Source organism: Oryx dammah, unplaced genomic scaffold (genome assembly GCF_014754425.2).
Source record: "Oryx dammah isolate SB20612 unplaced genomic scaffold, SCBI_Odam_1.1 HiC_scaffold_6, whole genome shotgun sequence".
Taxonomy (NCBI): domain Eukaryota; kingdom Metazoa; phylum Chordata; class Mammalia; order Artiodactyla; family Bovidae; genus Oryx; species Oryx dammah.
This window is the reverse complement of record NW_024070190.1, coordinates 26,961,458-26,988,442: the sequence shown is the minus strand read 5'-3', so window position 1 is coordinate 26,988,442 and position 26,985 is coordinate 26,961,458. Positions and strand designations below refer to the sequence as shown.

The 26,985-nt window shown below is 45.4% G+C and overlaps 1 protein-coding gene across 13 annotated transcripts in view; it reads right to left on the bottom strand.

Annotated features, from left to right (window-relative positions):
• The window catches only part of KCNMA1 (potassium calcium-activated channel subfamily M alpha 1), a 773,098-nt gene that overhangs the window by 231,053 nt on the left and 515,060 nt on the right, over positions 1–26,985 (bottom strand). For 12 of the 13 annotated variants that reach the window (XM_040242344.1, XM_040242341.1, XM_040242343.1 and 9 more), the window contains exons 8-10: positions 23,984–24,154; positions 22,338–22,429; positions 2,834–2,944 (exon numbers count right to left, since the gene is read on the bottom strand). In XM_040242344.1, coding sequence (XP_040098278.1) covers positions 2,834–2,944; positions 22,338–22,429; positions 23,984–24,154 — 374 coding nt within the window. Of the gene's footprint in view, positions 1–2,833; positions 2,945–22,146; positions 22,239–22,337; positions 22,430–23,983; positions 24,155–26,985 lie in introns of all 13 variants that reach the window. The other variant, XM_040242345.1, reaches the window with a different exon arrangement.

Sequence of the window (26,985 nt, the reverse complement as noted above, 5' to 3'; positions counted from 1 at the left end):
CCAAGCTAAAATGAAGAGTTTCACAACCTTTAGAGTCTGAGGTCCATGCAGTAAAATGTCAACTTCATCACAAATGGAATCCCTACTTTTTAAAATTTTATTTCACTCACTGTTTTCTCTTATTGATTGGTTTATTGTTTGTGTTGGGCCTTAGTTGCAGCACAGCGGGGTCGACCTTGCTTCATGCAGGATCCTTCTCTGCCATGCATGGACTCTCCTGGTTGTGGTGCACAGACTCAGTAGTTGCTGTGTGTGGTATTAGTTGCTCCACAGCTTGTTGGATCAGAGTTCCCTGACCAAGGATCGAACCCCTGTCCCCTGCATGGCAAGGCAGATTCTTAACCACTGGCCCAGCAGGAATCACTATTTTATGAATGAAGAGCAGAGGCTGTGACATCAGGGGTCAGCCAAAGGTCTTCCTGGCAGAGCTTCCTGCTGTTCCTTTCACCAAAAGCCTTTTCCCTACTTTTCCACCTCATGGACTTCTCAACCTCAGGAACTGGATCCAAAAATGTCTCCTCTGAGTAGACATACACAGAGTCAATCCACTCGCAGTATTGTTCGTGATTCAGCACGTGTACACTATTTATCCTTCTTAGCCTTGAGCCACACCCTGCAATCTTTCCCATTGCAGGCCAAGGATTAAAACATTGGTTAGCCTATCCATTCATTTATTAATTCTTCAGAAATGAGAAACACCTAATCTCTGTTAGGTACTTCACTAGGCACTGGGAGATCACATTCAGTTAGAACCTACTAGGTGCCAAGGACTGAGTTAATCAACTCTTGCCTAACACAGTACTTAGTAATGATGATAACTGCTAATGTTCTCGAGCATTTGCTATGCAACAGCCACCATTCTAAGCACTTGACAAATATTAACTCATTTAAACCTCAGAACAACTCTAGAGGAAGGTATGTTATTAACCCACAGCTTGGAGAGGTTAATTAACTGGGCCATGGACGACAGGGCTGACAATGATAGATGCTGGGGACACAAAGGTAAATCCTAGCAACTGAAGCGTCAGCAGCCAGCTTGTTGATTTGGACTAAAGCAATGGGTGAGAGAAATACATCTGCCTGTGCAAGTCCAACCGGTCTTCCAGATGTGTTACAAGCAGGGCCTCCTTCAGGAAGCCTGCCCGCCCTGGTAATACAAGGAGTGGTGGTCTCTCCCCAATACAGATGCCCCATGGGATTCTGCTGTTGATTAAACTGACGTCAGTACATTAATAGAACTATGTCGTGCTCTAATTGCTGCACATGTGCTCATCTTAAAATGTCCAAGAAGGGTGACTTGTCTTCAACCTTCCACGTGCTCAGCAGAGGATGGGCCCCACAGCTGGTCATCAGTGGCTGAGCAGTTAATTGGATCTATGGGTTGAGCTCCTGTGTCCATGGTCTGCCCAGTCCTTTCAGAACTGGGAGAAGTCAGTGCTAAGAAGAAAAATGCTGGTGCTCAAACATGGTTGCCAGTTCCATATTCACAAATGTCAAAAGGAAGGCGATGTACAGGGTAACTGTAGGGAAGTCAACCTCAGTGAGATCTCAGAGCAGGACCGAGTCCTGGGTGGTCAATAACGAGTGGAGCCAACACCAGCATGTGAGCTTTGTCTCTTGGCAATGTGGGGCTAAGACTTGCCCCATGATGACCCCGTCTCCATAAAAGAGGAAGACAGTACCACCCACGTAAACATGCCTGCATTCTCCATCTCTCCATCCGTGTGGTGGGCTACCTTTTACCTTAAAAGGGGACCAGGCAAAAGATCTCAACAGCACTGAGTGGAAGGGAGATATCTTGGTTTCCTCCCCTATAAAACAAACTTGATTAAATCCTACCGCCTAAGTCCATTGTATAGCCTAATATATTTTCTCTCACATGGTAACAGCTAACATTTATTGGGCACTTAGTGGGTGTCTGATTCTCTTTATATGCGTGCATGCTAAGTCGCTTTAGTTGTGTCCCAACTCCTTGCAACCCTATGGACCATAGCCCTCCAGGCTCCTCTGTCCATAGGATTCTCCAGGCAAGAATACTGGAGTGGGTTGCCATGCCCATCTCCAAGGGATCTTCCCAACCCATTGAACCTGCATCTCTTACAACTCTTGCACTGGCAGATGGGTTCTTTACCACTATTGCCACCTGGGAAGCCCATCTCTGTATACTTGGAATGAATTTGCTTTTCATTCTGATAATAGCCCAAGATAGTAGGTAGAAACCATTTTGAACTTCCCATCTTATGGATGTGGAAACTGAGGCCCAGGGACTTAACTGGTTCGGGATTTAGTTGAGTCAGGATCCAGATTGTCCTCTGAGCTGAGCATGCACTCTTACTCCCTCTTCTGATTTAAGGAGAGACTATGGTGACCAGCACTGTGTCCTAAACTGAAGGTTCCTAGGAATGATGGCTGTTGTTACTGTTGTTATTGCCTTGAACCCTGCTTCCTGTTACTTCTGTGTCTTGCTTGGGCACTGTGTTAGGCCTACGCTCATAAAGAATCCACACCAGACACTGTGGATACATGTGGATTGCACAGATCCAGACAGCTTCGGGGACAGTAATGATGTGTTTGACCAATAATGAACCTACTGTCATTTGCCAGACTCACCTCCACAGAGGCAGGTGCCACTCTTATCACCGAACGAGTGGGTTGCTTCCTTCCCATCGTTTCTAGGACATCCTCTCCAATGAGCCCAGCAGAGACGGTGGCTAAGTCAACTCTGCCCTGCCCCCCGTGCCACCCCCACATCAACCCACCTACAGACACTCAGGGGGGCCCCCTTGTGCTGCCTGCTTGGGTGGAGGGTCTCAAAACCGTGGGGGCCTCTTACTTGTGAAGAAAGACGATCTCCACATTGACATCATCCCGGTCCTTGTGCAGAAAGTCCTTCAGGAAGTTGGAGACGCTCTCCAGGGTGATGTGTCCGCAGACCACTATGTGCCTGAAGGGGAAAGGCCAGTTAGATGAGGCCATTCCAGAGATGCCCTGGCACCCGCCCCCGCCAAGACAAGAGAAAAGCGCACAGCTGCAGGGAAGCATTCATGTCCTCTGAGGAGACTTGGTAAAGCCCAGCTCCCTTCCCCAGAGGGCTGTGAGGCAAAGCAGCAGGGCCAGAAGGTGCTCAGAGACTCCTCGACAGAAAAGCATATGGCTTCTCACCTGATGCTACACAAAATCCTATTAAAAGCCCAACCGCTTGGCCAAGTGGTTTTATGCATTTAACAATAAGTGACATTATGCTTGCGCTTAAACGCTGCATTATCAAGCCCCTTGCAGATTCATATCTCTCCCTTTCTGCCCACAAAGCGTCCTCCCGGGAGATTTACCGAATGAGTCTTGGTTTATGACATAGAGCTTATCAGGTAATGAGATAACAAATCTTGCTGAAACGATGATTTTGTGTGTAAGAAAGCGGACTTTTATCAGGGTGGCTAATGTGCGGCTTGACACGTTATGGGCTCTGCTGGCCATAAGCAGTAAAAAGGAAATTTTGCATTTTTCTGCCATAACTCCTCCGACAATGGGAGCATGTAACACTTTACAGTAAGTGAGCATCACTCAGGGCTAAATGTGGGATGGGACACCTATGGAATCTGAGATGGTGCCGCAGGCAGGCTGTGTATCCCCAGACAGCTGCTTCCTTAGGGTGCCTGAGATTTCCACAAGAGACAAAGGAATTTACCTTTGAACAGGGGATGAGGATGGAATGGTTTGCCTTTGTTTCGGGGTGCTTTGGACTTGTCTCCGGAAATAGCGGCTCCCCTTGAGGAGATGAGCCCATCTTCCAGGACTACTGGAAGAACAGTCCTCACCCCCCTACACGCCGCCAATATCTTTGGCTCCTGGACCAATCTGACTTTGACACCAGCTATACTGTGGCCACTTACATTTGCTATCTATGATGCTCAATCAGGAGTAAGCTCTTTGATACAAAACTATCAAAGAGACTGACTGCGGAGATGAAATCTGCCAGCTTCTAGTAAAGAGACTGTAGCAAAAGGCTCACTCAGCCCAGGTCCCTGTGCCTCTCATGTAGACAGTGACAGAGGCTGACTCCCTGGCTGGGCTTTGAGGCATGGGCAGGTGGTGAGCAGGAAGCACAGTAATTTTGTGGGAGAAATTTAGAATGGCCAGGCCCCTTGCACTCCATAATTGCTCTGTGCACATTCCAGTAAGGCAGAGAGCTCATTGGCTGGAGGCGACTCCTAAGAGGAGGCAGTGATGATCGCTTATGCGATGTTCCATTAGATGCCATTACAAGAGCCTGCCCTTTCGGTGTAATTTGGTGCTTGACTAAGTATGTGAGAATAATACAGTAAACTCATTGGTGAAAGGATAATGATGCAGAACAAAGAGTAAATCAATAATATGCACAATGCAGTTAATAATATCACCATTATGGACTGTTATTGTTACGGTGCTGCACTCAGCGATCAGGCAAGTGGAGGCCCTTGTTGGGGCGGGGGGTGTCAATGGGCTTCCTCAGAAGAGACGTTTTAATATAACCACTTGACTCTCAAGCCAGTACCTGCTGGGTTAAGGGAGGTCCCCTGGCCACTGATCCAAATTTGATGTCCCCAAATGTATATGAGGAACTCCCTTCCGAAATGCACAGTATGTCAGCAAACATGATGCAAATTGAACAACTGGATTATACATATTTTTGTTGGGTCATATCTTGAAAAAATGATTCTTGTGGCAAATGTGCATTTATATGGACAAAAGAGGCTGCAAATGAATGTGCATTTTCTGAATAAGATTTCTGATTTTGAATTTGCCAAGCATGTTCAGAAACTGACCAAAAAAACAACATCTCCCTCCCAATCTGACAGCTCCACAAAAGACAACAGGGCTGTTTGGGGGACAATTCTAATGCTTTCTGCCTACAAACTTCCATGATTGAGAATGAGGGCAGAATGAATTCAATGTACGGGCACCTCTGCAGGACAGATGGGTGAGTGGGACTCTTCCTGATAGTAAGGCAGGTTTGATTCCCTGCTCTGCCACCAAGGATGTGTCTGATTCTGGGCAAGCTACTTATCCCCATTCGATAGATGAGGGAGCTGAGAGGTTAATACTACCCATCCAGCCTCCTGTACCAGGCGCTGCAAAGCTCAAAGTTCTTTACCCGCATAAGCCTGGTTATCATTCAGAGCAGGACTCAAATCAATGATCAGTCCAGGGAAATGCCAGAACATTCATCCTTCCCTATCTTGTACGCAAAGAACTGAATGAACATCTGCCAGCATTTCCTTCTTCCTCTTGTGAGATCATTCATCTCTAGGACAGATGTGTGAGAAGTGGAGGGGAAGGAGGTGAGTCCATCCTCTCACCCTTGAATCAAAGACTCAGGCAGCTGATTTATTCAGCCTTAGAAAGAGTCAGGGTTCTCTTAGTTGAAAATGTGCTGGGTACATATAAAATATATTCCAATGCAATCAATATTATCCCTTAAGCCTTTAATTAGCTTTCACCTCTCTTAAGAAGCAGACAAATGTTGGCAGGAGAGGGGAGAAAAAAAAAAAAAAAGGATTGACTTTTCTCATTTGATGCTGGCCTATCCAATACCATTCTAGACAATTGAAAAAATATATATCTTTAAGCTACAGCATGATTTCTGAGGTGGAGAGCAGTCTTTATCAAAAAAGGAAGAAAAAATCTCCCTTCAACATAATTGGTATTTTTGCTCAGGAAAAAAAGCGAGATTGATTGAAAGCAGATTGCCTTTTTGCCCAAGAAGAGTTATTAGGTACATTATCATGGCAACCTTGGAGAACCCATATTGTTCCAATCTGTCCTCTATCTGAGTTGAAGATTTACGGCTTCCCCCTTTTGTGCCAATAATCATTTCCCTCCACTTTGTTTCCCATGCAGTGGAAGTTATCAGGGAGCCCACATATTGAAAATGTTTGAATGCAGTTAGAACTGATGGGTGGGGTGAAGCTGCCTCTCTGACTCAGCACCTGCATTAGGAGGTCTGCTCCTCACCAGCCCGTAACTGAGGGAGTGAGCACTAGGGACCCTGCAGGAGTACAGGGAATGGACGGTGAACTGGGAAACATTCTTTTTCCAGTAATATTTTCAGGATTCTTGAAAATTCCAGAGGCACTAGTTTGAAGAAGGCTGTTATTGCTGGGGAGAAGAGAAGCAAGAATGTCTCACATCTTCAGTGACTGAAAATATAATTGAATATTGTGCGATTGAGAGCAGGGTGTGCCCTCTTTGGAAGCACAGTGATGGTTGTTCACCGCGTACGATTTGAAGAACGTCAAAAAGTTCCTCATCCAAAATTATCTCTGTTGGGTTCCTTGACACCTACAAATCTACCATGTGAGATTCATATGTTGATAGCCCTGTGTCAGCTCAGCTCAGACACTAAATAACTAAACAACTAAACAGTCTTGGGCAAGGTACCAATTCTGCATTTTACAACCAGAAAGTCAGAGTCTCTGAGGGGTTGGAGCTAGTACCTGATTCATGAGGTTATCTTGAGGATTTATTTAAGTAGACAATACATGTGAAGGGTCTACTAAAGAGTCTGGGCCATTGTAAGCATGATTAAACGATAGGATTCATGTGATGTCTGTAAATCAGGATGTAACAGATATGGAGTGCTCTATAGCTCCTGGAGTCTCATCTGATCCTCAAACAACCCCACATTCCTACTCTCTGCATCTTTTCAAATAACCTCTCTGAACCTCAATTTCCTTAAGCCACATGCCTGACATCTCACCGAAGGTAAAGTCACTTGCCCAGGACATGATCCGGGTCTCTGACTCTAACTCTCACAAAGACAAAGGTGAAGACGTGGAGAGAGAGCAGAGGCTTAGGTATTTCAGCTTCTACTCCTTTACAACAGACAGGAATAGGTCAATGAGAGGTTCCTTCAGACATACAATGGAGGAGACATTGGAGGGTCCTCCCTGGGACAGGAGAGACGCCCTCACTTAAAGCATCATCGCAGCATGGTATCAACAGATACTAGCTGCATCTAGTCAGCCAGGCCGGCAAGCTCAAGACAGCAAAGGCTGAATGACAGCAGAAACTCAGAACCAAGTTGTTAATTGAAGGCATGCAATTTGGAAGTCAAAGGGCTGCTGCTGGTGGTACATTGCTTCAGTCGTGTCTGACCCATAGCCACCCCATGGACTGCAGCCTACCAGGCTCCTCCATCCATGGGACTTTCCAGACAAGAGCACTGGAGTCGGTTGCCATAGCAAAGGGCTGCAAGGTGATGTAAATACCACCTTTATAGCACTTTATACTATGTTCAGCCCAAGGATCCCACAAGAGAACAAAAAATCCAATAAAAGATTCACTGACAATAGAGAACATTCAGGAACATTGGCTGTGAAGGGCTCTAATGCTCTTCCCATCTGTGGCTCTGGATTCAAACTTTTCAAGACTACCAGTAATCTTAATGATTGATGTCATTAAGGGCCTCGCCACTTGGTTTGTGAAGATGGCTAACAAATCAAAAACCATTTCTGGTGGAATGACTTCTTTGGTTTTTAAAGTTCTGTCAAGTCCTGTGAACAACTCTGTCTTGGAATAAACTAATTTTAGCAGCTTGGATTAAAAGACCCATAGAAGTCAGATACATGAGGAAGCATCTTAAATGCCAAAATAGTAGTCGATGGCACTTTGTGGGAAGAAGTTACTCATCCAGTGTAAGAAAGCATGCCTGGTTTGGATAAGGGCTCCAGAAAGAGGGGATGGATTGAATTAGAATGGGCAATATGAAGCAGGCTTGGCATCAAGGGTGGAGTGTGACTTAATCAGAGAAATGATGCTTGACTATTACAGGCTCTATCACAAAAGTGCTAATTGCTTATTTCATGGGTACATCCTCATTCAATATTTCCCTCCCATTAAGACACATCTCCACTTTCGGAATGAAATCCCACACAGTATCCTCAGTCTCACTACTCTCTTCTTGGAGATGGGCCAAGCATGCTGGAATGCCCCAGTGGAGTTGGAAATTCAATTTTAGAACTCAATTCCACTGGTGTCTTTCTGAATGGATCACTAAGGGGAACTGACTTATGGCAGAAGGCATTAGATGAGGACAGAGAAGGGTCTCCCAGTCAAAGGTTCCAGCAAATGAGGCATCTGGAGATGGAATGAGGTTGAGTGTAACTCAATGAGAACCAATGTCTACACCTTTTGAAAGACTCAGGTAACGTTTCTTAAAGCCAGTGGCCTTTGAAAAAGAGATCTGCGACGATAGGCTCTTTTCCACGTCCTCTGTCTATCTTAGCATCAGGACAGCCCTTGGTGAATGTTTAGTCTGCTGTCTGCATTATTTCAGCGTGGAAACCGAGGTCCAGAGCTCAGTGCAAGGTGAATGCCAGAGGAAGGGCAGACCTATCCCCTTGGTTTGATGTCTGCAATACCAAAGAAGCTGGTGCGCCTGAAAGGAGTCTGGGCTAGGACTCAGGAGTCGGGGGGACCTATGCTGTGTGACCTGGGGCCCGGTCACTAGAAAATGAAGAGACCCAGACTGCTGGGGCTGCACCCACTCAGTATTCCAGCTCTCTGCCCCACCCCGTTCACACCAGCCTATCGAGTCTAGACGTCTGCCATGGCTTCCCAATGCAGTTCCCTGTTACCAAACCCCCACTCTAAAAAAAATTTTTAAAAAAAGCTCTCAAGAGTGAGGACTGAGAATCTGACTGCATCACTCCCCACAAGGGCAGGGAGGTCTCAGATCTCTCTTCAGCTGAGCCTCGCTCTAGGAAGACAATGTAAAATGCACAGCTCTGGGCTGTTTATTTTTTAAGATACTATATCCATTTTTACTGGAACAAGTATAAAGAACTTAAAAAACCCATAGCTATCCTGTCACAATAAATCATACAGAGTAAATTGAAAATCCTATACAGCTTTCCCTGAATACATTGCGCTCACTTTGTCAAAGAGGTAGATGAAATGTGGCGTATATTGATCTAGATGTCTCTGTAAAACTATAATATTTATATCAAATACATATGCTAGAATCTTTCCTGTCTCTCTGCTGAGCCTTCTAATCATGCTTGGCTCGTCCTCACTCTCACCCCCAACACCTCCCACTACTGGAGACTGTGTCTGATGGGAATGAATTTTAAGAAGGACTTGTCAAGGGAATTCCACAGCATTTTATCACATAGAAGGCAGGGGCGATAAAAGACGCCACATCCCAGATCACATGATGGTCAGTACCCAAAGTTCACGTCGTCCCTCCTATGTTGAACTGAAACCGTCAGGGTCAACATAACTCTCTCCAAGACTGTCTCGTATGAGAGAGAGATTCAGGAACGTTCTGAGTTTTCCATTGTGTCTCACCTAGTAGTGCTTCCCCTGACTTGGGGCATGTCCTTTAGAGCAACTGTTACCCAGATTTCCCCTTAAGGCTCATAATCCCATTGCCTGAAGGAAGAGGCTAACCCTAGTCCTGCCTTCCCACCGCCCCTTATACTGGGAGCCCATCCCAAAGGAACTGCCTCCCAGTGGGATGGTCATCTTCAGCAAACAACTGCTAACTCTGGGCTGCCCTGAGACCCAGCTCAGAACCCCTAAAACTTTCTGGGCTCTCAAGAATTAACTGTTGATCAGTGGACTGGTTGGCGAAGTATGCTTGGCTTGGACACTCCATGTCATGGGAAGTGTAGAAGACATTTTCTAGTTAGTTCACTGCAAGCCTGCAGGTCATTGGCTGATTCTGCCACCTCTGACCTATCACTGTGTCTCAAGTTTGTAAGAAAACAGTGCATGTAAACAAGACAAAAATGAAAACAAAACAGTTGTGAGTGTGTATGGAGCTCAGGATCCCATGGTTTTAACCAGTGCCCATTAAAGCAGATGAAAAAACAAAAGCAAGCCAACAACCAAAAAAAAAAAAAAAAACCAAGGAGGTTCAGAGATAATTGTCTACCCAGGACCCACATCTAGCACTTTGCTAATCACAGAGGAAGGGAATATCTTCTCCCCACTAGTGAGGAAGAGAATAAAGTAATCATCTTATCCAGCTGTCAATAGAGCTGTTCTGGAGGAGACAGGCTGTTTGGCTGTTTCCCTAAAAGGGGGCAGAAGGCTGAGCAAATAGATTCCAGCAGTGCACCAAAGGCACCTCTGTAAAACAGAGCCCCAAGGTCAGAGGACAGACCACTGGCAGTCCCAACAGAGAATACTGGGATGCCCCGACCAGACCAGAACTTTCTGCACAAAGAGGGCACATCTCATCCTACACAGACAGTCAGGATCTAAACCACCCAGAGGGATCTGTATCTGTACCTCCATCATCCCAAATCACAATTGGACCTCCACAATTATAACAGGCATGAAAGAAAGTGAAAGTGAAGTCACTCAGTCATGTCTGACTCTTTGTGACCCCATGGACTGTAGCCTACGAGGTTCCTCCGTCCATGGGATTTTCCAGGCAAGAGTACTGGAGTGGGGTGCCATTGCCTTCTCCAGGGGATCTTCCCAACCCAGGGATTGAACCCGGGTCCCCTGCACTGCAGACAGACACTTTACCAGGAAAGCTAAGCTACCAGGAAAGCTACCAGGCATGAGGAATGGCCAACACCTTGTGTAGCTTGTTGCCAAAAAGGAACCTCAACTCAAGCCTTAAAAATAAATACTAAGAACCCCAGAGCAGGAGATATTGACTGTGTTCTAGTCTAACATGCACCCTCCTTTCAAAAGCACCTTATTTCTTGGGAAAAAGTAAAATAGTCTACATCTAAATTTTAAAAAGACATCAAATGAGGGAGTTCAGGGTTTAGTAAATAATTTTTGATCTTTATTCATTGGATTTGGCTATAGAATGAAATCTGCAGTTACCTAAATGTACAGATTTTTTTTTAAGATTTTTTGATGTGGACCATTTTTAAAGTCTTTATTGAATCTGTTACAATATTGCTTTTGTTTTATAGCTTTTTGGCTGCAAGGTGTATGGAATCTTAGCTTCTGAAACAGGGACTGAACCTGCACCCCTTGCACTGGAAGGTGGACTGCCAGCAAAGTCCCTAAATGTACAGATTCTTAAATTAGGTGCTAGGTTTGTTTTGGACACACAAACATTCATGCTTGTGTGCACACACACACTTTTTTTTTTTTAAACAATGTTTTCAAAGTACTTACAAAGAAAAATGCAATGATCGGGACCACGGTGAGGTCCCAGTTCTCTGGTTGTCTAGAATGACATTCATGCTAAAATTAAGCATAAACCTAAACCTTGGACTGGGGAAAGGAAGGAGAGACATGGGGGTGAGGAAGGGAGATGCAGATAAGCCTGCTTCTGCTGCTTGCCCGCATAATTAAGAAGCTGCCTCTCATCTGGAGCACAGGTTCTGTCCAATCTAGAGAACACCACCTCGTTTTAAATTTGGGGAACCACTCCTCCCCAGTCAAATACAGTCTTGGGACCTTCAGTCATGGTTCCTGCCTAGAATTGGACAAGCAGTGCTTTCCAGTCTTAAATGAAGTGACACCAAGTTCATGGTGGGAATGGACTGATCCTCATGGTGAAAGCTTGTGAGGACTTTCTCTGAGTTTCTGCTTGCTGGACCCCAGTGCTGCTTCTCAGCCTCACCTCTTTCTAGCATCTTCAGCTTTTGTCTGAATGCTGTAAGATACTTTAACCTTCAAAAAAAAAAAAAAAAAGCCTTTTCTGCTGAAGTCAGCAAGTTGCCTATAACCAAAGAACTTTAATTGTAGATTTGTTTACCTTTAGTTTCTCACTGAATTCTCACAATAACCCAGTATGCAGTTATTAGCACCACTATTTTGATTTTATCTCTTTCCTCCTTCCTTCATGGAAGAGGACTTATATAGCTTCTTAAGCAAGCAATTCTATAATTGCCCAGATCTCATAAATAACACTGGTCCTTCCTTGTGTCTCTCTACAACTCGCCCTTCTGCCTTTTATTCATCCATTACTGCAGGGTTTTGTGGCCTTTGGTCATTTTTAGTAAGCCATTCTTCCTTTGACCTGATTCTTCCAATTTTAGGTGGCTCTTTGGGCTAACAGAGAAATCCAGGCACTTGAACATCATTTTCCTCTATTCCAATCAAATCAGATCTTCCTGTTTCCACTTGATAATGCTGCTTCTGAACACAAGGTACCAAGAGGAGAGAAGATGAAAGACAAGATCAGCTACACCCTCTGGGGATGAAGACAGAACAGAGGGAGAATGAGTCCAAGCAAAGAAGCGGTTCTTAATTTTGCCTGGTAGAGGGAAAGCATGCTAGCTTTGATGTGCAAACTGACCCGACTGCCTTCCCAAATACCCCCACATGCCTCACGGCCCTAGAACATAAGCTGTTGGGATATGGCCCTCCCATAACAACAATTAAGTTGACATATCCTGACACACCCTTGGGTGTGGCCTCATTCCTCAGCCACAACCAAGGGTGTTGCCCCTGCTAGCTGTGTGCTGCTAGCCATCCACTGTAAGTAGACCCAACACCCTGAGCCTCCATCTTCTGACACACACACAAGTACTGGGAGAAGTCCACAGGTTCCAGAGCTTGATAAGGCATAAGATACCACAGAGGGATGTTCGCTAGATTGGAAAGGCCCAGAACTCAATGTGGCATTAGCAGCCCCTCTACTTTCTGAATGTCTCTGTACCCCTCTTTTACAGGGTCCATCATTAGATTTGTAGGTTTTTAGGTCCACAAGTCATCTCTCTGTTACCTTTGCCCTAAACTACTCCAATGGAGACATCTACCAATGTGAATTATCTAATGCTTTTAGGAGCATTCCCTCTAAAAGGCTTGCAGTCTTCATGATTGCCTTATACCTTCATGATTTTATTGAACAAAATTCCTGCCGAAAGAGCATTTCACGGAGACAAGGCTCCTCTGTAATCCAGCTTCTACATAGCTGCCACTAGCTCTTGGGTGGTTCTGATTGATCAAAGTCTCAGGTAAGGCGCAGGGGAGCAAGAATCATATCTTCTTGCTCATCCTTTAACCCACAGCACCCAGCACAGTGCCTGGAACATAACAGGACTCAAATAATTATTAGTTGAGCAAATATATTGGGATGGGAGCTTTCCTAAATCTGTTCTATATACTAGCTAGCATTTGCCTTTGAAGTCAGTGGCTAGGGCCATAATACCTCTCACGAGATGGGCATACATCTATCTCCGAACATGTGTCCTTATTGCCAAAGTACTGGAGGTGAGAGAAGTTTGCTTTTACTGACAACTGGTACTCACATTTGAAGAAGCCCCCACGGTTTGGGAGGTTATGCAATACCAGTACCAGATGTGGAGGTGCAAACCCTGAGAGGCACAGAATCAAGTTTCCATGAACTTCATGCTGCATCAGCTTCTAAAGTTCTTTTACAATAAAAAAGAGACACTGGACTTGGCCAGTTAGAAGGTTTCCTGGTTTATTTTTAGTGTGTGATGGCAGCAGTGGGATGAAACCCCAAATCTACTAGTAATCACTTTGCACAACTCCAGGAAGACGGCTATCAGAATGAATGACACAGCGGAAAGAGAAAACACAGCACAACTTAGGCTCGGAGGGTCGTGTTTGTCCTTTAGATTTAGAATCTGCCCAAAAGTGAAAGTGGAGAGTGAAAAAGTTGGCTTAAAGCTCAACATTCAGAAAAGGAAGATCATGGCATCCAGTCCCATCACTTCATGGGAAATAGATGGGGAGACAGTGGAAACAGTGTCAGACTTTATTTTGGGGGGGCTCCAAAATCACTGCAGATGGTGATTGCAGCCATGAAATTAAAAGACGCTTACTCCTTGGAAGAAAAGTTATGACCAACCTAGATAGCATACTCAAAAGCAGAGACATTACTTTGCCAACAAAGGTCCATCTAGTCAAGGCTATGGTTTTTCCAGTGGTCATGTATGGATGTGAGAGTTGGACTGTGAAGAAAGCTGAGTGCTGAAGAATTGATGCTTTTGAACTGTGGTGCTGGAGAAGACTCTTGAGAGTCCCTTGCACTGCAAGGAGATCCAACCTGTCCATTCTGAAGGAGATCAGCCCTGGGATTTCTTTGGAGGGAATGAGGCTAAAGCTGAAACTCCAGTACTTTGGCCACCTCATGCGAAGAGTTGACTCATTGGAAAAGACCCTGATGCTGGGGGGGATTGGGGGCAGGAGGAGAAGGGGACGACAGAGGATGAGGTGGCTGGATGGCATCACCGACTCGATGGACGTGAGTCTGAGTGAACTCCGGGAGATGGTGATGGACAGGGAGGCCTGGCGTGCTGCGATTCATGGGGTCACAAAGAGTCAGACACGACTGAGCGACTGAACTGAATTGAACAAGGATTCACCCAATCAAATGTGAGGTTAGGCAGAAAGAATCTTCAGGGATTATAATTAGAAAAGTTATATTCAGAATTCTTTTTCTTTAATGGAAGAAAGAATATATGAGGGTGAAAGTCAAAGTCTGAATATGACTTTTTATTTTTTAAGGTACACAGTTCATCTCCCACCTACATGTCTATTCTTGTTTTCAGAACAATAGCTGGAACATTTTGACAAGTGTGTGGAAGGGAAGAGAAACAGCAGAAAAGTGGTGGGGGGGTAGGGGGGAGACAAGCTTTCATTCCATTAGTATTATCAGGAAATAGATTTAATATGCATCCAAGTCTCTCTAAATAGAGCTCCAAGTTTGAAAAGGACTGAAGACGTGGCTTACAAGAATCCAAAGCAGATGCAAAGAAAGAAGTGCCCACATCCACACCCATAAAGACCCCTCTCATTGGAAAGGAATACCTGGGCCTTTACATGATACAGCATCTAATAACACTCATTTTCAGTATCTGCCCCTTGGTACTGAATTTCAGAAGTAGTCAAGGGGTCATTTTTCCAAAGTATTAGGGCAATCTCATTTTTTTTCTTCCCCCCAAAGTTTAATGCTAATCAAAGCAGAATGCCTAATCAGTCCAACATGCCTGTCAACTTGAATTATCTGTTTGTCTTCCTATTTACTGTAGCTGTCTGTCTACAGTTCTTCATATCTCTGTGAAGATCAGTTATTGGGGCCTGTGTTTTCTTCTGACTAGAATGGCTACCAGATGATCCTTCCTGGTGATATGTTGACGATTTGCTAATTTATGGCTTTTAAAATCTAGGAATCTGAAAACACTGCTGAGAGTTTAGGCTGGGGAACACGTGGGCCCCATGACTAGAGGGCTGAACAGCTTACTTGTTGAGGGATTGAAGTTTGTATAAAAAGCAAAGCAGCAGTCACATTTCAGCCAGAGGGATGTCTGTGATGCAGAAATCTTATAGACACCATCACTCCTAGGAACAGCACCCCATTCACAGGCCGAGGAGGAGGCAGGGGGAGTGTTGTCTGCGTTACACACGGACAGGAAGGAAAAGGACATGGGGCTCAACCCAAGACAACACCCTATGAATTAACCCCACATCCTATTTCTAAGCACTGGGGTCAGACCATCTCAGAATGAGTAAAGGAGAAAGTATTAGTGTAGGAAGGCTCTGACCTCTGGGAACCAAGAAGGGAGGTTTACACAAGCTCTGAGTTTGAACTCCCCAACCACTTTGGGAGCCAAATAATGTAACGTATTGCTGAAGATAGATGTGGCGAATTTGAAGATTTTCAAGAGCCTGTACAATGCATCTGGCATGTTGCAAGCACTCAGAAAACAGACATGGATGAGATGAAGATGAAGGCAGGACTCACATTAGTTCTTTTGAGGGGCAGGAAACGGACAATGGGGGTAGATTAAATGAGTCTTTATAAAGAAACAATCCCTGTCCTGGTGCAGCGGAACATTTAAGATCCCAATTCTTTTTTTAAACAATGGTCTAGAACCAGGTGGGCAAAATCTGAGCGGTGGAGAAAGTGGAATTTCATGTTGATACAAAAGAGCTGGGCAGGAGGAAATAGAATGTGGTCTCAGAGAAGAATGAAGGATGTGAGGGAGATGAAGGGCTTATTTCTGATCAGAGGAAAGATACAAAATTAAATGACCTCATCATCAAGAAGTAGGATGGCCTCCCCTGGTAAGCCAGTGGACAGGAGTACTGTAGGCAAAAGAGGGCCTGAAACACAAATGAGATTTTAAAGACCTAGTTCCTTGGAGATAGTACTAAAGATCAATAGTTGCAGGAGGGGTTCCCATAATATTAATTTTAAAACCTAGAGTGTTAGCTCCCCTCTGTCTAGGCAGTAATGAAAGTTGTTGAGTAGGCTGTAATAGCCCTTTCTCTGGGGCGTCACCTCCCTAGACCACTTTATCCCTGTAAACCATCCCTGTTTTGCCCTATAACAGAATCTTAGATTATTCTTGCTTGCGTTGCATGTATTAAAATCTGTACTTGGCATTTCCTTTTACTCCTACCCTTGCCATTGCCTGTCAGCTTCCGGACATGTAGCCTCCACGTGACAGATACCACGCGTAGCTGCCTGGCATGTGGTCCTGAGAGAGGGTCGCAGCCTGAGCAAGTGAGCCAGTGGCGGTGACAGCAAGAGTGGAGAGCGAGGCAGGCAGCTCACTGTGCCCTGTGTTCTTCATCCTTGCAATTCTGTTCTAAGTCATTGAATGCTTTATAAAATATGAGCACTGACATTGAAGGACGTAATAAAGTACTCTGCTTCATCTTTAAATGGAAAAGCCTGACAAAGTCTTGACATTGTTGTTGTTCTTTAGCCATGTGGGACTCTTTGCAACCCTATGAACTATAGCCCGCCAGGCTCCTCTGACCATGGGATTCTCCAGGCAAGAATACTGGAGTGGGGTGCCATGTCCCTCCTCCAAGGGATCTTCCCAACCTAAGGATCAAACCTGTGTCTCTTATGTCTCCTGCACTGGCAGGCAGGTTCTTTACCACTAGCGCCACCTGGGAAATCCCCTGATGAAGTTGGCCAACCTCTATGGTATTAAGGCGGCTTCTTACAACCCTGAGGCCACACCTAGGTTTGAAGGTAGACCACCCAAACTCCTTCCGGGAGGACACTGCCTCCTGAGGGTCGAGATTTTCACTCAAAGCTATGAAATAAACCCAGGCAACCCACCCAGGATTTTCCAAGACGGGCAACTGCTATTCAAGTTCCCACTGACAGTTAAGAAACCACTATTGCAGAAGTGCCCCGAGCTGTGCAGACCAGCTGGGGAGGTGAAAGGCACAGGTAGTTATGTTTGCCAGGGCAAAGAATGCTCTTCTTCAGATGACAAGCAGGTGGGCTGTGCCCAGGAGAGAGTCCAAGTCTGGGCAGATCACAACAATCCCACCACAGCTGGCCCCCTAGGAAATGACCTCCTCAGGAAGGATGGAACCAGGAAGCAGCAAGTAGAAACCCACAAATCTCATTTTGGCCAGTGATCTTTCTGACCATCCTTAAAAGCCCCTCATTGTTAGACATGTTCAAGAGGTAAATACTTTGACAATCTAACCAAATGAGAAAAACTAGGAAGAAATGGTTCTGTCCCCTCTCCACCTTTTTGTCCTTGACCCTAGGGCCAGGCTCCTTAGAGGCACTAGGTGAGTAGAAGGGGGAGAGGGGCCCAAAGTGATGCTCAGGCCTTTACCTTCCTCATCATCTTATACGCAGTGTTCTGGCCCCACTGTGGGTAGAAGTGGAAGAAAAGTTACAGTGATAGGATCACTGAGTTTAGAGCAGAAAGGAGTCTCAAGAGATGATCTAGAGAAGCGGCATGGCCCAGTGGAGCAGACTGCACCCAGGTTCAGGTCCCAGATTGACCCTTTACTAGGGTTGTGATGTCAGGCAAGTCACTGCAAATGGAGATGACGGTGATACCTTCCTCGCACGGCTGCCATGGGGATGCAGAAGGATGGAAGCACCTGTAGATATTATCATTGCCACAGAAGCCAGTCACAAGACTTGGGATCTGTTGATTCACGCTCTCATTTCCAGAAATACGTGACACTCCTCCACCTATATAAGGAGGTCTAAGAGAATCCATTGTACATTTCTGTTTCACAGACAGACTTCATGAATAGGAGTTAGCGCCTATTTATGAAATAGGGGTTCCCCAGCTAGAAGGGGACACAGACTCCTCACCCAGCCAAGGATCTTCCTCCCAGTAAGTTACATTCAGTTCTTGGCCCCCTTTCCATATTCCTTGTCCTCAACTGTCCATCCTTCTCTCTATGTCCTCTGAGCCTTTAGCTACCAGGAATCAGTAGAACAATCCAAACCCATCTAGCCTCCCATCTCCCAACCACTTGGCCTGGGGCTGCTTCAGTTTCAGGCCCCAGGAGCCCCATCCTGGGAAGTCCATTGTCTGGATGGCTCCCCAGGCCAGCTGTCTCTGACAAGGGGGTTACCGCAGATGGATTCTTCTCCCTGGCTGATTATTTTCCATGGCCCTTGGCCATGCGACCTCAGACCATGATCTTGTCAGTTCTCATAAACTAACCAGGAGTGGGTTGAGTCACAAGCAGAGAGGAAATCTCTGGGGAAAACAGCAGGAGCTGTGGGAGGAAGGAGAGCAAGCTGGGATCTCAAAGGCCATGGGAGCCTCACCCGTCCACTTTACCACCTCTGAGAGGCTTCGAACTTACAGGAAGGGAAAGAAGTGGAGACAGTGGCCTCAAGGCAGGCTGGGCTACAGGAGGGCTACTCTTCTGAATAAGATCTAAGGTCTCAGCCCAAAGAGACTAATTGTTCCCAAGACCTCAACTCAAGAGGCTGCCTGACAAGATACTGATTAGACCTTTGGTTATTGACCAAGTCCCTATCTTAGGGACTTTATCATAATGGATAAACTAGAGAATGACTCTCTTTCTCACACTCACACACACACTCCTATATCTACTGTTGGCTCTGGGTGTCCTGTAGGAGGTCAGGCCAGGGATGTTGATAAGAACATGAGTGTGAGCAACTGTGAGCCCTGGATGCTGTGTTGCTGGTGAGGATGTTCTGGGGACCCTACGTGAACTGTTTCTATTATGCCAACATAGATTAGAACTGAAAATGAGGTGCCACTGAAATTTTCATATTCTCCAAAACCCTGAAATTGAGTGTTGTGTGAACAAAACACCATGGTTCTCTACCCCAATTTTTTTGACTTTAAATAATCTTTGAATTTCCAATTCATGTGTCTCCATGGCTTTGGGTCACGTGTTACCTTGAGTTCTCCGACAAGTCAATGCATTGTTAGAGAAGTTATATTCCAAGCAAAATGTGCACACATAAACAAATCCCTTAACTATGTATACGTTTAAGTTACTTTCTGGGCATCCATCTGATGAAATCTTAGGGAGAACTGAGACATGGACATGTGTCCGTGGGTACAGCACATATATTTACACACACACAAAAACACAGGGCGAAGCACACTATTTTAAGTATGAATTCTATCTTTCAACAAAGTTTAGCTGCTTTTCTTTTGCAAATGCGTTTAATTTTATCTGGAAACTTTTTGACGTTAGAAATAGAACAACTGTAGTTTCTCATTATGTTTGCTGCCAGAATCCATGCTTGGTTGCTCAACTAAAGACCTTATATTGCTAATTACTACCACATGCCCATATCCCAAGCGAAAGAAAACTTATTGATTCTGACAGCCCATTCTCTCAACACTGAATTCCAAATGAAAACTCAAATTTTGGCCAAACATAACATTTCATCAATCTTGTTCTACTGACTAGAAAAACAACATCAAACAAAGGGTGCTAATGGCCCTTTATTACCGTTCCTTTCCCATGCTTATATTTTCTGATGAAAGATCTAAGTGACCAAAGGGCTTCTTTAAACTACTAAGTAATTAGCTTTTGAACCAGGAAACAATGCGTAAAGTAAAGCGAACAGCCCCAGTACTGATGACAGAACCTATTTTCTGTCCGCAGGGTTGGGGGACCTCAGAGACCCAGAGGAACATTAAAGGCGGAGTGTGCATTTTCATAAAGGGAGAAGAGAAAAGAGAAAAAACCAGGGTAAAAGTTGTGATAAAAGATGATGGAGATGGAGCCAGAACAAAAGCCGCGGGAAGTCTGTGATCTGAAGCCTTCGACGCGGGGGTTTGAGCAGAGGTGCCAAGGCCAAGGGACAACCGGATGGGACTGGAGTGGGTGAGCGACGTGGGTCTCAGGGCCTCATCTGGGTCACCCGTCAACAAAAGCCCCCCACCAGCAGGCCCACCCACACTGGACTATGGCAGCTATTTCGGAGGGGAAAAAAAATGTACCTGGAGTGAGAGTCGGGAAATATTTTCAACACAGACATCAGGGCAATTGATTTTACTGACATCTTCAGGGGCGGTGAGGGAGAGGGGAAGGCTGGCTGAGACAGTGGCCTGGGGAGGACATAAAAGCAGCCTGTGTGCCCCAAGTGCCTTCTGCTTTATGGCGACCTATCCGCACCTTCAAGGCAGGACGAACCGAGAGGCTGTTTTCCTCTTGGCATGGAATAAATGACCAGTGGAAATCTCTGGACTTATTTGGCCTTTTGGATCTAACCAATGGCCCAGAAATCGGAACAGCTTGGTTCTCATCTCATCCAGGGCTGTTACGATAATAGGAGGAGGAGGGCTCCATCAGAGGGGAGGTGGGAGAACGGCTGCCTCTCTGGAAAAGACGCCAACTGGCCTCCTCTGTCCTCCGTGCCTTTGAAAGGAAACGGGTGTCCTGTGGGTAGTTCAAGAAAATGAGTCCTTTTCCCCACCTCCTCATTTTCTAAACAGAGGACTGGACACCTGAGCTCAGGATGCGGTGGGATCACTGATGGGAGAAGAGGTGGGCTCCTTCCAATGTGACTGTCAGGCAAGGAGGAGGTGGTGGATGGAAACACGATGCTACTGCTTTTATTTTTCTCTTAAAGAGCAAATAGGCTATTCAAGAGTTCATTTGAAAATGCATAATCATGGCTGATTGTGTTGTTGTATAGCAGAAACCAACACAACACTATAAAAATTAACAAATATGTATTTAAATTTAATCAAAAGCTCTGGCTCAGATGGAAAAGAATCTGTCTGCATTGCAGGAAACCCAGGTTTGATGCTTGGGTTGGGAAGACCCACTGGAGAAGAGAATGGCAACCCACTCCAGTATTCTTGTCTAGAGAATTCTATGGACAGAGGAGCTTGGGGGGCTCCAGTCCATGGAGTAGCTAAGTCAGACATGCCTGAGTGAAATTTTTTTAATGTATGGGATAAGAACAAAACAAAACAAAAAAAACCCTAATTCCATAATAGTAACTTTCATGACTGGGGAAGGGGCAAAGTGATAAAAATATTCTGTATCTTGGTCTGGGCAGTAGTTACTGGGTGTGTACACAGGTACAAAATCCTTGAGCTGTACATAAAGATGTGTATATCTTACTCTATGGAAGTTAAAATGAAAACCAAAATTCAAAAGCAAACAAAATTCAATGCTCAACAAAAGCTTTGAAAGAAAAACAGTACAGAATGCAGTCCACCCTGCCTCCCTCCAATCTTCTCCTTCAAAACAGAGCAGTCAAGGCCTTATATCTGCTCAGGAGTAAAACTTCCAGCTGACAGCACCGCCACACACTGACTGTGATGCTGACAAAATGATGTGAACACAAATCGAAATAGTCCCCGAGAAGAAAGCATTCACGTATGGAAAGCCAAACAGAAGATGCATCAGGAAGCCGGCACAGTGCCCTGATAATACTATAAACATATTTCTTGTCCAGAAGGAATTTCAACTGAGTAATGAGTCCCTTTGAAGACAACCTTGGTGCCTCCTGGCTAAAGAGACTTGGTCTCCTGGTGACCAGTGTGCCAATGTGACCTTGATCTTGCCCTCCTTGGGACTTCCCTGCTGGAATATGAGCCCATGGTTTGGCTACACAAAAACCTCATAAGATGGCACCTCTTTATTCTTAGGGACCAGAATGTAATCAATCATCTAATTAATATAAAGAATGAATAAACTGGGCTTACACATTAGGGATCAGAATAGAAAATATGAGTTCAGCAACATGTGGACTCCTTCCAGGACAAATCTATTATGTCTCTTGGAAAGATGGGTGGGGGAGAGAGTTGTGAATGGGAACAGGTCTCAGCAGTTTGTCCTTGTGATAACTTGGAGGGGTCATTCTGACATCATGCCCCACACAGAATGTGGCCCTTCAGGTGGGATGTAAGGGGGGCGGGATTCAGGTGTCACTGCCATAGGGGCTCTGGAAGTCACTCAACCACATCTCTTCTGATGCAACTGACTTACTTTCTGCCTCCATGTTTGTTAAATGTCCCGCCGAATTTATTCCGATTCAGGATGAGAGCAGCAATTTCGGGCACGTAGCGGGCAAACATTGCCTACATGCATGAAACAAAGAAACAAGAGCCAAAAAAAAAAATGGCATGCAGAGAGGATTCTACCGTAGTGGAGGCAGCAACACCTCTTGGCATACTTACTTTCTTCCACTAACCGCACTATAGGAGCCCCCGTATTTCTTGCGGTTTCCTATTAACTCTATGATTTCAGGGACGTAGCTGGCAAACATGGCCTGAGAAGAAGATAGGAAACAGAAGAGAGACTAAAAAGACAGGCCAGAGAAAGGGGGCGACCTTTTCAGAAGGGGGAGAGGGGAAATACTAAGATCTGGAAACACAAAAGGACTAGAGCTGCAAAGGTACATATTCATGGGCTGGATTGTATTTTAAAAAAAAAGAAAAAGAGCAAGCTTCTGAAGTTACACAGGACAAAAAACAAACATTAACCAACTTAGACAACTAAAAAAAAAAAAATCAGTTAAAAATGTAAAGGAGACAGGAATAAATAAATTGACATCTAGCTCTACTAGAGAAATAACACACACACACACACACACACACTCATTCATAAATTTACACACAATTTTAAGAGAAAACCTTTCTTTCTAATTAAAATTCAAATGAGAGTCCATGCCTTTATGACTGATTAAAGACAATAAACACCAAGAGGAGATTTAAAATATATATAAACTTTTCCATTAAAAAAAAAAATCACTAAAAAGCACACAGGGTAAATTTAGGAAATCACATGGGAGGAAAGAATAGTGAGGAGAAACACAAATCTGCCATGTTTTGTCCAACAAACATTGTGCTTGTGGCTGGATAACGCGGTCGTGTGGTCTGCAGGGGCCTCACGGTACCGTAGGAACGCTGTGAGCATGTACACACCACACGCGCACTTACATACATTTCTCAAATGTATATGCCATATGCATACAAAACAGAGAGTGTGTATGCATGAGATAAATGCATGTGCGGTGTACATGTGTGAACGCTGTGTGTGAGTTTAGGTTTACCTTACACACAGCAAAAATCTAAACATCGCATGGGCTACTCTGAAAGACAAAATGCAGTCCCCGCCGATGAGTGGCCGGAAATCCCCCTTGAAAAGTACATGGTAACCCACCAAGATGATCTGCACAGCCCAGAAAAGCAAACAGTGCGACTTTCTGACTTACAGAGTGAGGTCGGAAACACCCACCCGTGTCGCTCTGTAAGAGAGCTGTGGTCTGTTTGCAAAACCACACTCAGCTCACGTGGTGATGTCCACCTGGGGACCAGTGGGCTCTCTGTCCTCTGGGGTGGGGACCCTCCTCTTTAGGCAAGGGCCCAGCCACAGCGTTTGTTGGAAGTTTGGGGAGGACCGGGATGGGGGTGGGGAGCTCTTGAAACCGCAAATTGTCTACAGAGTATCATCGTTATCTACCAGGTCAGGTGACAGCCCCATTCTTGCAGAATATCAGAAGCTGAATTCCATTATGAAGGCACAGACCCCCTCACTTGATAAGTGAGCATCCCTTTCTTAAGACAATTAGGTGTGCTCCAGGCTAAATGGCCGTCCCTCACAAGGACACTGTGCCTGGGTCTCAGGGAAACAAACTCAGTACTCAAACAAAATAGGCAGAAAAGGCACCGTGGCATTTGGGATTGCCTTAACTGGACTGTAATACTAAGGCGGTCACTTGCTTCTAATGCAGAAACACAGGCTCAAATACATAGCCTTCAGAAAATGGATAATAGAAAATACCAATGATCACAAAATCAACATTGAAAGAAAGCGTTTTTACCAGTCCTCCGAGGATGAAGAAGACCATGAAGAGACGCCCGAGCGTGGTTTTTGCATAAACATCCCCGTAACCAACAGTGGACATGGTCACCATGAGCAGATAGACACATTCCCAGTAGGTAAGAGCCTGGTTGTTTTGGAAATTTTCCCATGGGTCCCCTGAATTCTCCACCTAAACCAAGGAGAAGGGGAGAAAAAGGAAAAACATTATAGGCGTAATAAACCAGAAACACCACAACTCCAGCATCTAGGCTACTTTTGGATGTTCTGCATCTTCAATCGCAGGAGTTTGCTGCCCCAAGTGGAGCTCTGTAAGTTGGGCTCACAGCCTCTGAGCAGGTAGTGGAAGAAGTGGAGCGAAAGCAACATACCCACCAGGCTGAGGGGGCAGAGAGGGAAGGAACTGATGTACGTATCCAGAGTCCATTTTCTTCTCATTGTTAAAGATCTGAGGCCAGCAGAATTTTAGGGCACTGCCTCTGGCCGTGCCTTCTTTTCCAGGAAAGAGCCAGAGAGCCCTGCCCTGGTCTAGAGTTTGCTCAGTCCCAAAGAAATCCTGGACCCTCCCACAGAAAGCCTCCTCCTTTCATCCTTTTGACCAAGGAGATGCCTGGGGGACCCTGCTCCTTCAGATTACGCGCCCAAACCCTGAACAGCATCTCTCAGAGTCTGACGAGGCTCTCCCTGCTTTGCAGAAGATCAGAGACCACTCTGCCCTGCAAACTGCAGTAGCCTCCCTCGGGAGCACAAACCGTACACTCTGTAGACCAAGGACCAGCAAGCTTAGTCTGTGCAGGGCCAGACGGTCAATATTTTCGGCTTTGCGGCCGATAAGGTTTCTGCTTTCTGTGGGGACAGCTCATCTCTGCAGGTGTAGCAGGAAATCTCTCAGAGGCAATGGGTGTGGAAGGCTTCTGCCCCTGACTTCTTTTTGTTCAATCGCTCAATCGTGTCTGACTCTTTGCAACCCCAAGGACTGCAGCATGCCAGGTTTCCCTATCTTTCACCATCTCCTGGAGCTTGCTCAAACTCATGTCTTGAGTCGGTGATGCCATCCAATCATCCATCCTCTGTTGTCCCCTTCTCCTCCTGCCTTCAATCTTTCCCAGCATCTGGGTCTTTTCTAATGAATCAGCTCTTTGCATCAGGTGGCCAAAGTACTGGAGCTTCAGCCTCAGCATCAGTCCTTCCAATGAATATTCAGGGTTTCCTTTAGGATTGACCGGTTTGATCTCCTTGTAGTCCAAGGGACTCTCAGGAGTCTTCCCAAACACCACGGCTCAAAAGCATCAATTCTTCAGCATTCAGCCTTCTTTATGGTCCAACTTTCACATCAATACATGACTACTGGAAAAGCCATAGCTTTGACTGTATGGACCTTTGTCAGCAAAGTAATGTCCTTGCTTTTTAATAAGCTGTCTAGGTTGGTCACAGCTCTTCTTCCGAGGAGCAAGCCTCTTTTAATTTCATGGCTGCCGGAACTATCTGCAGTGATTTTGGAGCCCAAGAAAATAAAGTCGGTTACGGTTTCCACTGTTTCCGCGTCTATTTGCATTAAGTGATGGGACCAGATGCCATGACCTTAGCTTTTTGAATGCTGAGTTTTAAGCCAGCGTTTTCATGCTCCTCTTTCACCTTCACCTGCAGTTGCCCATCTCAGCTTTAGATTCACAAAACACTTCCTGTCCTCCCATCACCTATGATCTGCCAACAAACGTGAGGCAGGTAGGGGAGATTTTGCAGAGGAGAGGGGCTCAGCTCTACCATACACTCAAAGGCCAATGCCAAGGCCTGCCAGAATGGTCCCTGTGGATGGCCCGCCCCAAGCCTCCCGCCAGACCTCCAGCCTGCCTCTGACCTGGCCTCTTTCACACATCACTGCCTGTCCTCAATGTGCCCCTTCTCGTGGAGGTTTCCTGGTGAAGCAGAATGTATTGGGTTGGCCCAAAAGTTCATTCGGGTCTTTCCATAAAATGTTATGAAATGAACTTTATGTCTAACCCAGTACTTCACACACCAGTAAGGTGAGGTCACTGCTGACTGAAAACAACCAACTAACCCTGCATATCTGTGCTTTTTGACACTTGGCAGAGTTAGAGTGATTATCTAAGGGTGATTTCATCCAAGAATCCCATCAGCATAAAAGGGTGGGTAGGGTGGGGAACCGTCAGATCCAGTAACTGAGTGATAGCTCAGAAGTTTTCCTTTGAATGCTAATCACAAAAATCCCAATGGGAGGTAGGTAACAATGCTTCCTTCCATCCATTAAGCAGACTGAAGCTCAGCAAGGGAAGCACAACTTTACTCAAAACTTCTGTTAGATGTGTTTGTGTTTGTATGAAGCACACTTCTCAAAATAGCTATACTCTCTAAAAGCAGGCAGAAATCTGCCCTGGGACTGTGAGTACAGCTTGACTTCACAATAGAAGGCTTTCAGTGAGTTGTTCATTTAAAAGAATTAACATTTTTGAGATGCAAAATAACTTGACAGGTAACCAAGCAAAAGAATCAAAGAGGCCTTTTTGTAAGGGGTAGTGAGTGAAAGTCCTCATTTGTGTCCGACTGTTTGTGACCCCGTGTACTATACAATCCATGGAATTCTCCAGGCCAGAATACTGGAGTGGGAAGCCATTCATTCCCTTCTCCAGGGGATCTTCCCAACCCAGGGATCGAACCCAAGTCTCCCACACTGCAGGCGGATTCTTTACCAGCTGAGCCACAAGGAAGCCCTTATAAGGGGAAAGTGAAGAGAAACTGAGGAATCTGTTATTTGTTACTTACTAAGAGATGTGTGGCTCAGCTGGTAAAGAATCCACCTGCAATGTGGGAGACCAGGGTTCGATCCCTGGGTTGGGAAGATCCCCTGGAGAGGGGAATGGGTGGGTAGGGTGGGGAATCATCTGATCCAGTAACTGAGTTATAGCTCAGACGTTTTTCTTTGAATGCTAATCACAAAAATCCCCATGGGAGGTTAGGTGACAATGCTTCCCACGCCAATATTCT